This window comes from Salminus brasiliensis, chromosome 23 (assembly GCF_030463535.1).
Source record: "Salminus brasiliensis chromosome 23, fSalBra1.hap2, whole genome shotgun sequence".
NCBI classification, from domain to species: domain Eukaryota; kingdom Metazoa; phylum Chordata; class Actinopteri; order Characiformes; family Bryconidae; genus Salminus; species Salminus brasiliensis.
In genome coordinates, this window is record NC_132900.1 from 31714570 (window position 1) to 31728319 (window position 13750).

Genomic DNA, 13750 nt, shown 5'->3' on the forward strand with positions numbered 1-13750 from the left:
GCTTTTATGGCCATTTGTGGGCATAATTAATACGTCATCATCCTGGGACCTGGGGTCGAGAGACCTTATGCCCCCGCAGCAAATCCAAGATCAGATGCCGGTCTGCCCGTACTGGTCTCTGGCAGCTTATTATATTCCCCCGATCTGGTCTGAGTCTCTTAAAGCTGAGTGTTATCTGATTATTGTGTGTATATAAATAATCCAGCTCCACACTTTAGATCAGACAAGCTGCTGATTAATAATTACTTAAATAAAAAACTCTTTATTTTCAGTCTCAGTTTCTATAATCAGACATTCTGGACTGACTGATTTAGTTTAGTCGAGACTTTTCTGAATATGAATAATGTTTTATAGTGTTTAATATCTGATAATCCAGTCTGACTCTCCTCCCTGACCAATCAGCTCCCAGCTCTTTACAACACTGCAGTCTAATCACTGTGTGTAGTGGTACACACTCTGGACTGATATCTGATTATAGTGGGGGATTGTGCTGTGTCTGATTTGGGTTTGTTATGCTTGTAATGCTTGTTAGCATTAGCGTTAGCCTCTGTCAGTCCTTGAATTAGATTAGACATTTTGCTTGTATTGATGCCAGTCATTATAGGCCTGGGGTACAGAACAGGCCTGTGTAGAGCTGGGCAATATGATGATATTTTATTGAATCGTGATCAGTTTTATTGTTATTGTGACACATAATATGCTTTTGTCAGAGTATCTAGAATATCGTCAGTGCTTAAAGAACACTAATTAACTGCAGGTTTCAGTGTAAACAGTGTGATTAGACTGGTTTAATTAGATGAAGAGCAGCAGATTTTGAGGAAAAACCACAGTACTCAGTACAGTACTCTGAGTAGTAGTTTTTAAGAATCTTTGGCCACTAATGCATTTCATATGCAGTCATGTATATCACAGATAACGTCATGTATCGTGAAAATGTCTTTTTATTATGATATTGTGATACGATATTTTTATCGTATCGCCACCTATAGGCCTGTGGACGAGATGCCGTTCTGCCTTTACTTCAATGCCATGCCAGTGCCTTTAATGGACATGTCGTGTTCGCAGACTGGACGCTGTATTAGAACCTTGTCCATCTGTTGGCGCACACCTGCTTGTGTGTGTTGTGCTGTGTAGGACAGGTGTTATGACAGCATAGGAAGGTGAGAGAGATGTGTTGTCTCCAGGTTTCTTGGAATCCAGCTGACATGTGAGGGAGGATGTGTTGAACAGTGATGCGATTGTGGGGGGAAGAACTGTAAAGACCAGCATGTATGATCTCATCTGGGACATTTTATCTCTGGTGGAACGACGACAGTCAGAGCTGTGGCATTTTCTTTTTGACCAAAACCTCAAGTTCGATATAAAAGTCTCAGGAAAGGAAGCAGACTGAGAACAGCGATCACTAACAAGCTATTTACAGAAGCTGTTCTAGAAGAGTCTGCTTAAAGCACATGTAGAGCACAAGTCTTCTGAGCGCTTTGTGTGCAGTTACTCTCTTAAATTCAGCCTGCATATACACAACATGAACAAAAGTATTGGGACACCTGCTTATTCAGTGTTTGTTCTGATATCAAGCGTATTAAAAGAGTTTCTCCTGTTGTGGTTGGAGTAAGCGTCTCTCCTGTTCAGAGAAAAGGGCTTTCTGCTAGGTTTTGGAGGATAGAGCATGGATAGAGCATCCCTGTGGGGATTTGATTGCATTCAGCAGCAAGAGCGTTAGTGAGGTCAGGATGCTGGATGATTGATAACCACCCCAACTCTCCAACCCATCCCAAAAGTACTGGTTGGAGCTCCACCATCATTCCAGAGAACACAGTTCTCAGTTCCAGTTCCACTGCTCCACAGCTCATGCCCCTGGCATTAGACAGCATGGTGCCAATAGGTTGATGTTTATGTGCTTCAGAGAGTCCTATTCTATTGGCAGTACTTCTCTACAGGTGTTTGTGGGTGCAACTTATAGTAGACAAATGCATTCATTAGAAGGGGTGTCCGCACACATTTGGACATATAATGCGCTTGATTAAGTGAACAGAGTGGATGTTTTTGAAACAAGGAAGCAACTACTACCTTCCTCATAGGCCGAGAGGTCTGACCATAACAGTGCACCATTAAAAATGTCCTAATGATTTAGGGGCATTTTTATTGCACCGTATGGGATCAGTGTGTCCTGACAATACCAACACTCCCAGACACTGTCACTGGTCATCCTTCTACATTCCTGTTCAAAAGGGAATACCACTGATGATCCAGTCCCAGTGGCTCCTGTGATGTTCTAGACAATGACAGGGTGCAAACATCTCCAGAACATCAGGCAGGTCTTGTGAGCTGTTCCTGGTATGCAGTGGTCAGTACCTACCAAAAGTATTTCAAGGAAGGACAACCGGTGAACCGGCGACAGGGTCATGGGTGTCCAGGACTCTCAGTCATGCTCATGGAGGCCCCACCCACCTCACAGCTTACAAACAGAGGTTTTGTGGAATCCGTGCCGTGATGGGTCAGAGCTGTTTTGGTAGCACAAGAGAGACCTACACAATCAGTCAGGTGGTTGTAATGTTATGGCTTGTTGATGTATGTTCCTTGTATTATATATCAGAGTTCTCTTTATTAATATAGCAGTGGTGGGTCAGCGGTTAGAGCTCCGGGCTATTGATGACAGGGTTGTGGGTTCGATTCCCGGGCTCGGGACCCTCTCTGAGGTTAGACCACAGAACGTTTTCCACTCAGTTTTGACTAAGCTAGGTTAACTATGGTGCAAGTTTGCTTTAATCAATTAATCAATTAATCAAACATAAATGGATAAAGGGAAAAAAAGAAAAATAATAATAATAAAATGAAATATTTAAAATTAAATAAAAGGTAAATAAAATGAATAAATAATAAAATGGACAAAATTTATTTCTTACTAAAATGAGTAATTGTGCTGAAGCTGTTCTGCACAGTGCTGTCTGGGCTCAGGACTTTTATTCTGAAATTCGTAGCCTGTAAGTCCTAGATGGATCTAGCAGTGATGTCATTACCCCCTCCCCCTCACTCTCAGCTGTTCTCCATTACAGGAGCGAGTGTCCACCTGAGGAGTTCATCTTCTCTCTCTCTCTCTCTCTCTCTCTCTCTCTCTCTCTCTCTCTGCAAACCTGTGGCTTTTAAAATTAATTTTACTGATATTTAGTGAAGATCATGTGATCTGTGGCTTTTGGACTCTTCTGGGACTAAAACATTGTTGGTTGGGCCGGGTCGGGTCGGCCTCTTTGCATGCGTACCTGTGTGTGTGAGTGAGAGTGAGAGATCCCCGCTCGCCCCTCCTCCCTGCACTGCTCTTCAGTAAACAGAGCAGACTGCTGAAGGCCGTGTGTGTGTGGACGTCTGCTGGATTACTGGCTGAGAGTTGATGGTTGATGTTGAGATAGGGTGAGTCCTGCTGTTTGTATTGATATGTGGATCTTGTCTGTAGCTGACTAAGCCTAGAATACTGGTGGTGTGGGAATCGGGTTTGGTGATGTCCAATCGATATCCAGTCCTAGTTTTGGGTCGGTGCATACCTAATTTAAATTCTTCTGCTAATGATTTGGCAACCACTTGTTGCACACATCATCCTCCGCATTTAAAAATGAACCCTATTTTGTCACTAAAATGAATAACTGTGCTGGACCTCGGCAGAAGTTCTGTCTGGGCTCAGGACTTTTATTCTATAATTCTATATTAATATAATAAAGTCTATGAGACCAAAAAGGCGCTAGCAGCTCCTCCCTTCTTGGTTTTCCTTACATGGAAGACAAGCTGAATTACCCGCTGATGACCGGTCTGGGGCACCACACTTGCTGTTTGCTATGATATGTGCGTATGTGATATGAGTTATGAAGCCTAGAATACCGGCGGTGCACGAATCAGGTCCCGTGAATGGATCGGCCTAAATATCCCATATCCGATCCAGCTAATTTCATTAGTATCGGGGCCAATATCTGATCCTAGTATTGGATCGGTGCATCCCTGGCTGTGACTGCAGTAAAGAGGGCCTTGCTCCTGACCAAGACCCTTGATTTCAGAGGAAACCTGGAACGAGGGGATGCCCAGGCATGGCTCTTTCACTAAGCCTCAAAACAGCTGCTCATGTTCGCCCTCTGTTTCGTACTTCAGTCCTTCCAGTGTTTTACGACCGGCTTCATTTTATAAATTTCAGTGGTTATAAACAACCCAGGAAGTTTTACAGCCTGCAAAAACTGTGTAAAATTAGGCAGCAAGCAGTGTTAGGATCAGTGTGTGCACAGAGTTAAAAATGACCATGCATTAGGAGCGCACTGTGGTTAATGTGAGACGGCCGAGCGCTCGGTCCTGGTACGTTAGAAGCCAGTGTGCTAGCTGAACTGTGAAGAACCGCGGCTGATCGAGACTCGCTCATTTTTGATTTCCTCTGAATTACACCTACCTACTTTTTCCATTGAATGAAGCTCTGTACCCGAGTTCTAGAAAATGAGGCTTGGACCAGTGTAGAACCTTTACATCATACACTGATCAGCCATAGCATTAGCACCGCTGACAGGAGAAGTGTAAAAAAGTGACGATCATCATCTGCAGTGGCTCCTGTCTTTCGAGGGGTGGATCTACTTATTAGGCAGGTCTTGAAGATGATGAAGGTGCTGAAGTAGGTAAATGGACAAGCGTAAGAATCTGAGACACTTCGTCAAGAACCAAACTGTGATGTTCTAGATAATGACTGGGTCAGAACATCTCCAGAACATCAGCAGCAGGTCTTGTGGGCTGTTCCCAGTATGCAGTGGTCAGTACCTACCAAAAGTGGTAAACCGTTGACCGGATCATTAGGGTGCCTAAGGCTCATTGATGCTCATGGAGGCTCCATCTCGCAACTTACAGGACCTAAAGAATCTGCTGCTAACGTTATGGTTGACCAGATACCACAGGTCCTTCCTGTAGTAGGTGCAGAAGGGTTACTTACTCAGCATTGGGCGGGTTGTGCTGATTGGTGTGTGGATTTTTAAACTGAAGGATTTTCTAGATCTGTTATCAATTTATTATACAATATATGGACAAGACCCTTTTAAACTTTTGACAGGCGGTGTGTTTACTATTATCAATAAAAATAATTTCCCCCCGTATTAATTAAAAGTAATTGCTTTATTACGCTAATACAGTAATACAGTAATCCCGTTTATCTGGGTCAGTTATTGTTAAATCGTTATACGACTAGGCTTATAAAGATTCACGTGGGTTGTAGCTTGTTTGTTCATGTTGGGGTGTGTGTGTGTGTGTGTGTGTGTACAGCAGGAGAAACCTAAGCTGATTGATCCTCTGGACTATGAGGCAGTGATCTCTGAACTGGAGCCTGAACTTAAGGAGGATCCTCTCCAAGACCTGCTGCTCTTCCCAGACCATGACTTCACTGTGAGTATACCATTCTGAGACCATTCTGTGTGTGTGTGTGTGTGTGTGTGTGTGTGTGTGTGTGTTTGTGTGTGTGTATAGCCATTTTCACATAATTATTATGTAAAATTACAAGAAAATGAGGTCCAGACACTGTCTGGAGTTAGCCTTTCAGCAGTGTATCCTTCCACGCCACGGGACCCCTGTACAGGAGAGTGGTTTGAGCCTTTTTCACTGCTCATAAAATTTCATGTTTAATAAGAAATGCATGCTTTTTTAAATAATAATTTACAGACACTCATATTGGTCATATTTGACCATTTACAACCGCATCAGTGAATAAAACACTGTTTTCTGTGCATTTCTCTTCAATTTCAGACCGTGTTGACTCTCATGTCGGCTGATATTCTCTGTTATCCGAGTTTCTAGATCCTTAAAATCAGCCTCAGTATCAGTCACACAATTTTCATGCCCATCCACCTCTCTCTCCCAGCTCTTCTGCTAGATTTGAGTCATATCTCATTTAAAATGTCATATAGTGTGAATCCATCCACCTGTGAGCTCGAATATGAGGAAGTTCCTGCCCACAGTCTCAGTTTGATGAAGCGCAGGACCTTCCCTGCTCCGGTTGTTTCATTTCTGTTGTGTCACGCTGTAGTTCTAGTATAGTTCTAGAACAGCTAGACCGTCCCGCGCGATCAGCTGGCTGCTGTGGACAGGTACAGCTCAGCAGGGCTGGGCTTTGACATTGTTAGCAGGGTAGGTGCCTGTGTATCTGTGTGTGTGTGCGCGAGTGAAAGTTCTCCTCCAGGCACGGCCCACTTAACACAGCCATCAGCCAGAGGCCCAGTCAAACAACCACATCCTCTTTCAGCTACAGACTTAGCCGCCGCACAGTTTGACGCATAAGCAGCTCTGCACACTCTACTGCAAGCATGCACACAGCATTACCAGCGAGGGGATGATTGACTCACAGGTCTGATTAGTTGGTGCATAAAACTACTATCTGAAGAGAATTTTCTGGAGTAGGTAGCTGGAGTCTCTGTGTCATTCTGAAACACTGAGGACTGTCATATCAGGCAGAAAAGCTGGGCAATAAGGCAACTTCTCAAACTTCATATTTGAAATATCATGTATCGTGAAATTATACGAGAATCTGATCGGATCAGGATCCAGGCCTGTTTTAATGGATCGGGTATTGGCTATTTTAAGACAGACCATAATATCTGAACCTTTATTAAACGATCACTGACACGTTGGTGACTCAGATTGGATCGGGGGGGGTGGGGGGCAATATAAGTGGATCGGGAATTCTCTACCCACCTCATAACCCTCACGTTCATTACACAGTGATTTACATATATAGCATCACTGTCATGCATAAACATAGCATGCCCTATTTTAGTGACTGTCAACCGTGCAGCTCGATTTAGGGCGTCATTGTGTCTTTGCCATCGTAACAATGTAAAAAGTTATGCCGTGTGCGGAAAAGTCATGTACTAAGTCTCTTAATTAATCATGGGTGAGTGTTATTTTTTTTTTTTGGGGGGGGGGGGGGGGTAACGTGCAATATACTAATCAACCTCGTCACTCGTCATTCCCTTTAAGAGCCTTTTTGCATGACTGTGACAATATTGAGAGAGGGGCTCTTTGAGAATTTTGGCCACGGATGGCAGTGGCATCACAGACTACAAATCTCCCAGCGGTAGGACCAGTGCTTAGCCCCAGATTTCTGTTCTTGTTGGAAAATTGGAAATTTCCTAAAAGACTTGAATGAATGAATTTAGGATGGGAGGTTTTTCATAAATTCAGTAAAACGAACTAAACTGACAACGGTAAACTCTCAGCTCGGTCTCACTGCCTCATTATCACAGTATCAGCTGGTAAGTTGCCTTGCAGGAATGCAGAGCTGAGGGGGCACAAAGCTCCAACGGAGAGGGCATTGACCCCTCGCTACCCCTCGTAGTGCCTGCTCATCATTCTCATGCTCAATCCTTTTTTAACCTTTTTTTTCTTTATATATATATATATATATATATATATATATATATATATATATATATATATATATATATATATATATATATATATATATATAATTTTTTTGTTTTGTTTAGTTTTTTTAATCATTATTATTTTTTTATTATTATTATAATTTATTTATTTATTTATTTTAAATAATGTCACTGTTCATACCAAAGCTGATGGTTCGGTTGATTTACTCAATGCTGTTTCTATTTCTAATGCCTCTACAGGCCAGTGTCTCAAAACAGATCATCAGTGATAGTGTAAATACTGCAGTCCCAGGATCCGTTCAGACCGATACTAGTGCGAAACGCAGTGTGTTGAACAAGTAAAGCGCGCACACACACACACACACACACACACCCCACTGCACCACTACAGCATTCTGATCCCTTTTCGCCAGTACTAATTTCTGTGGATGTTTGCTCATTAGTGACTTCATTAGCACACTAATGTACATCATCAAATGAAGTCTGGCTAATTGGATGTTTAGAATGCCCGGTCCCTCGTACGAGCGCAGAGAGCGAGAGCTGAATAATTATTCTGCCCTCTGAGGCCCTGCTTCCTCCGCTCTGCATGAATGTAATGGAAGTTGGTCTGTGCTGAAGCTCAGCGCCGACTCAGCGCTTCGTTCCTCAGCATGTGATCAGTCTTTAAAACCACCCTCAGTCGGCCGAGTGTTTTCCCGTCATGCTCACTGTAAAGCACTTCTACTAATCCCTCTTTTTCTGCTGAAATCAAGGGGATTAACCTGTAAACTCCTCAGAGCCACCGGTGGTTCCTGGCTTGTAACAGGGATACAAGGTTTTTGCAAGACAGCGATGATCTGTTTAAATATGAGTAAAGAGACGAAGGTTTTAATGGAGTGTTCTGATTTCTCACATGTCAGTTTTATTAGCCTATATTAACGGCTGTTCTTTCTCTTCCTCTACACACACACACACACACACACACACACAGGTGTCTACTATCCCTCAGGATAGGCGAACGCTGCAGTCCACTGTGCCAGAGGCTGCAGAGGAACAGGCCGAATGTCTGCTGGTCAGACAGGTGAGTTTTTGTGTGTGTGTGTGTGTGTGTGTGTGTGTGTGTGTGTGTGTGTGTGTGTGTGTGTGTGTGTGTGTGTGTGTGTGTGTGTGTGTGTGTGTTCAAGGTCAGAAATGTGGCAGCACAGTTCTTGGTGGTCCACAACACATGTCTGGCTGTTGTATACCGGTTCTGGTTTGACCTAATTAAAGGTGTGTGTGTGTGTGGTTGCTTAGAGGAAATTAATAGCCAAACTCCCATTTCTCTGTGTGTGAAGAGTAATAATAAACACACACACATATAGATTGTATGTCCAAAAGTTTGTGGACACCCCATTCTGATGAATGCTTTCAGCTACTTGAAGCTGCACCCATTACTGACACAGTGCAAATGCGCACACACACACAGCTTGTCTAGTCCTTGTAGAGAAAGAAGTACTGCCAAAAGAATAAGACTCTCTGGAGCAGGAGGGTGGGTTGGGGAGTATGGGATGGGATGGGTTGGGTGGTGATCATTGAGCAATCCGACCTCACTGACTCTAGCTCCTCCCAGCAATGCTCGTCCAAAATCGAATAGCGATCTAGTGTTCCCTGGAGGGTAGAGCCAAGTACAGTGAATGAGCAGGTGTCCCAATACTTTTGTCCATATACTAATATACACATATATATATATAATCCATTGGCTTAAACATGCAGCTCAGTTAGAGAGGAAGAAAGAGAGAGACACACACAGTGTGCATAACATTATTTGCAAATTAGCGCGTGTGCGTGCGTGTGCGTGCGTGTGCGTGCGTGTGCGTGCGTGTGCGTGCGTGTGTGTGTGTGTGTGTGTGTGTGTGTGTGTGTGTGTGTGTGTGTGAGAGAGAGTTTCAGGAGGAAGTTTAAATGACTTCTCTCAGATGTGTTCCAGAACCCTGAGCAAGCAAGGAAACAAGCCAAACAACCATGTCAGTGTGTGTGTGTGTGTGTGTGTGTGTGTGTGTGTGTGTGTGTGTGTGTGTGTGTGTGTGTGTGGTGGACGATGACCTTGAATAGAACCAATTGTTTTTGGCTACTTGTGTTCATAGTGTGAGTGATTATGAAAGATAATTTCAGGGGGGTTTTTTTTTTGGGGGGGGGGGGTGCATGTGTATAAATGACTGTATGGTTCAGTCAATTTCAAATGACGAGCAGCGTCTCGGCTCACAGATCTTAAAGAGTTTGCATAAGAAGAATTTCCCACAGCTGAATGGTTGCAGTTGTTAAGGGGGGTTGAGGGGGTTAAGCATGGGCCCTGTGTTGGTTGTACACTGCATGTGTGGGCCTAGATGGAACCCATGTAAAATTAGGGTGGGTTGTAACAGTGGAGCTTATTTGGGAAGCCCAACTGGGTCCGTTCAGAGCCCATTCCCACCTGGAACCCACCTAGCCCACGTTCCAGCCATGGGTACTGTAGTCCTAACTGCCACTGTATTCTTCCTCTCCTTTATCCCTTCAGGCCTGCCAGTACTACAACTCCCAGCTGCACGTGGTCGAGTACAAATATCAGGAGTATGCAGGAGACTTCCGCTTGCTACCCAGGTACCACCTGCTTGTTTTTGGATTCTGTTGATTTATGTGTCTTAAAGTGCTACACTATGTGTCCAAAAGTTTGTAGACACTGGCTCATCTTCATATATCAAGGACACTGGGCCTCATTCTACAGTTTTCACAGTTTCTGGCGTTCTCCAGTGTTTCTATTCGAGAATGTTCGGTTTAGGAGGACAGAGGGATCATCATTATGAGAGCAGAGCTGTGATCAGTCCTACCCAGACCTTCTGTTAGGATTTCCTCCACAACTTCGTTAAGAGCATTCCTAGGAAGGAATTAAAGAATGAGGCCCAATGATTGGGAGTTTGTGAGTTTGGATCATGTCATCAGCAAACGATGATTTGAAGGACAGTCTAGGAGAGGTGGGAGAACTTTGGGCTGGAGTTCAGGTGGCCTTTGCTTGGTGGTAGGTAGCCTGGACCCCATCTGATAAGTGAAGCCAGGATTGAGAGTGATGTCAGGGTTAAAAGGGTGGTGAGGGTTGAAATCTATAGGACGTTAGATTGGGAGGAGGGGCTTCAGGCATGTTCCTCCTCCCATGTTGTTCCTTTGGCCCATCTGCTGAGAAGGCTTTATACTCCCTCTGGTGTCAGGATGTGATTGCATTCAGCCACAAGGACATTTGTGTGGTCTGGTACTTATGATGATGATGTTGTTGATGATTGGTTTTGGACCACAGTCACCACCTCTACTCATCCTAAAGTTATTAGATGAGACTCCACCTCAAACCATTCACACCACGACACGACTTCTCTGGAAGTTTGCCGAGTTGTTTGGGCCGCGGGGGTGGAAAGTGTTAAGGACAACTGAATCCACTGGGATCCAGCTGTGTCTCTAAAAACGACTACGAGCTCCACAATGACCACTAACCTGCACAGCCTGGAGACTACCGGCACCGTCTCAAATCGCACCATACTCCCTACATAGTGCACTATTTAAAAACAGCACAAAAAGCCTGATCATTCAAATTTTCAGTCAGGAGCTTCTGCCAGTTCTGCAGTTCTGTGACGCCTCATCCTGCCTCTTATTGGGTCACTGAGGCTAAGTTCACATGACCTTTTATACATGGGCCACAGTTGCAATTCCCATAAGTCCCAGCCAATAAGAATGAAGGTTGACCTTGTTTTGCTAATAGATTAAATTACTGAAGATGCGTATTTGGAACTTTGTGTTCTACTATGGTCTATAATGTGGTACTACATGATTTAAATGTGTGTGTTTTACATGTTTTATATGTTTTGGTTATTTTTTGGGGTCTTGAGGGTCTCTGAAGTGTGAAATGAATTAATCTGTAGGTTTAGGGACCCCTGCTTGGATGTCCCTAAAGATTACATACTTTACAGAGAATACTGTGGGACCAGTGTGTGATGTCAGTACATTGTGTGTGTGTGTGTGTGTGTGTGTGTGTGTGTGTGTGTGTGTGTAAAAGCATGTGGGAGGGCTTTGGATAGCCAGTCACAGTGTCTCCAGGTGCCTGGACACAAACAAAAGGCCCTCAATCTTGAGTGTGCTCGGACAGGCAGTTTATGGGGAATCTAACTGTGGGGTCCTGTCAGAGTGAGTGATGTGGAAGGAACAGAGGGCACAGTTACATCATCACCACTAAATGATGCAGAAAACACACACAAGATATTAGGCTTGGAGAGGATCTGTATTGAGAGTGAAATTCAGAGAGAAAACACACACACACATACACACACAGCCATTGATTTAAAGGCTTTAACTCATTAGACTAAGTGTTATTTCTGTTGGTTTGCTATATATTCTATTAGAATTACATTCAATAATAATCATTAATTAATTTGTGACAATTCTGTATCAGCCGGATTTTATTCAGCACTGTTTTTAATTGCTGTAATTGGCTATAAGTGATTAAAACTGGTGATATAAGGTTTGTTTTCTATTTCCACAAACAAGATTAACCTAATCAAGATATATCAGATACATCACACTGATATCACATGACTGGTATTGGAGAAAACCTATTTTCTTAGTAGCACTTAGATAGTATTTAAAAGAAATACTTAATTTAATAATATATAAACAATAATAATATAATATCCCAGAATTGTATATAAATAAATACATTCTTGAGGTTGTTTTTTTTTGTTTTGTTTGTTTAATTTTTATTTATTTATTTATTCATTTATTTATTTAGGTTTGTGTTTATTTTCTATGATTCTCTACTTATGAATGGGGTGGTTGCTTATTCCCTATTTTTCCATTTAAAATTAGGTTTGCTGTTTAACTCTTTTTGAGAATCCTGTGTGTATTTCCTATTGTATTTTTTCATAAATAGAAAGATAAGCAAATCAACACAAACTAAAGGAGTATTAAGTTACAATCTAAAATATAAATACAAAATTAGAGCAGTTAATCTTCATCTCTTATCAGAATTTTGACCCCTAACGTTGTTCGTGATGTTGGTCTGCCACAGACGTTTCGTCTCGCTCAGATCCTGACTGTAATTAAGGGACTCTACAGTCAGTCCAGCTGCAGAAGCTCACTGGGCCTGAAGACCATGGTGGGTTTAGACTCTGAAGGTAGCAATGGGCACAAAGAGGTTAAACCCCTCTGTGTATCTTTCCCTGTTCCCATATGGTGCAAATGGGCCGTAATGGGATGTCTGGGAAATGTAGTCTTGCCACTCTGAGCCTTTTTCATAGACAGACCAGACCCGAAGTCCGACACAGGGCCTGCAAACCGAACAGGTCAAACCAGGTTACGTCCTCCAGATTTGTCAGCTCTCCAACCATATGTGAGACGGAGAACTGGAGAGATGTGGAGAGAGAGAGAGAGAAATTTAATCAACAGCAGGATTCACATCAGCTGGGTTTATCTCCGAAGACGGAGAGAGAGGGATGGGTGGTGGAAATGGAGCATGGCAGCTAATGCAATGAACATCTCGCTCTCGCTCTCGCTCTCGCTCTCGCTTTCGCTCTCTCTCTCGCTCGTCTCACACTTCACCCCCCCCCCCCCCCTCGTTTTCTTTTTCATTGTTTTTTCTAGACTAATGATGATGGATGACTGAACACTCTCACTTTGTCGTCTTCCGGGTTGCCCTCCCTTGCTTTTCTCTCAAGCCACTGTTCTCCTGAGTTAACCCTCCGAAATCAGCAGGGACACGAGAAACCTGTCGTAGCTTAAAAAAAAAAACAGAATTAGGAATACAAGGTTTAGTCCATGTTTTAGTTTGTGAGTGGAAGATAAGATCTCCTCTTCATCTCAGGATTTCTCCCAGACAGTTAGGCCAGTGTGAGACGTACGCAGTCTTCTCCTGCTTCTAAAATTCAGCTCCTGAGAACCTGCCCTTGTCTTTTCTCACTCTGATCAGAATAACGTCTCACAGGGGGCGTAATGTCTTTGTGCTCAGGCTGATCTCCGCTCAGTCTCGAATCTCCTCATTCCTGATGAAGCTCTCTTCTACAGCTCTGAGACCTTTCAGCAGTCTCTCATCTGCTCTCCTCTCGATCATCTATCAATCAATCTCATTTGTGTCCGTGATTAAAAATTGCTGTGTATATATTTTTTTAAATCTGCGTCTTGCTCACAGTATCGCAATATATCAAGGATTCAAGGAGACTTTGTCATTTGCATGTGGTACATGGGGTGGAACAAAATTGAGATCTCAAGGTCCCAGTTACACCCAAAGAGCAATTCTGAATACATAAAATAATAATAATAATAAAAATAATAAATAATAATCTAGAATAAAAGAGGGGTAGACATAAATCGGAAAAGAATTTTTTTTAAAAAGT

The 13750-nt window shown here is 43.0% G+C and overlaps 1 protein-coding gene across 7 annotated transcripts in view; it reads left to right on the forward strand.

The window, feature by feature from the left end:
- Positions 1-13750, forward strand: part of dock10 (dedicator of cytokinesis 10) — a 90861-nt gene that overhangs the window by 24501 nt on the left and 52610 nt on the right. For all 7 annotated transcript variants that reach the window (XM_072668877.1, XM_072668872.1, XM_072668871.1 and 4 more), the window contains 3 exons: positions 5275-5394; positions 8359-8448; positions 9901-9983. In XM_072668877.1, coding sequence (XP_072524978.1) covers positions 5275-5394; positions 8359-8448; positions 9901-9983 — 293 coding nt within the window. The remainder of the gene's footprint in view (positions 1-5274; positions 5395-8358; positions 8449-9900; positions 9984-13750) is intronic.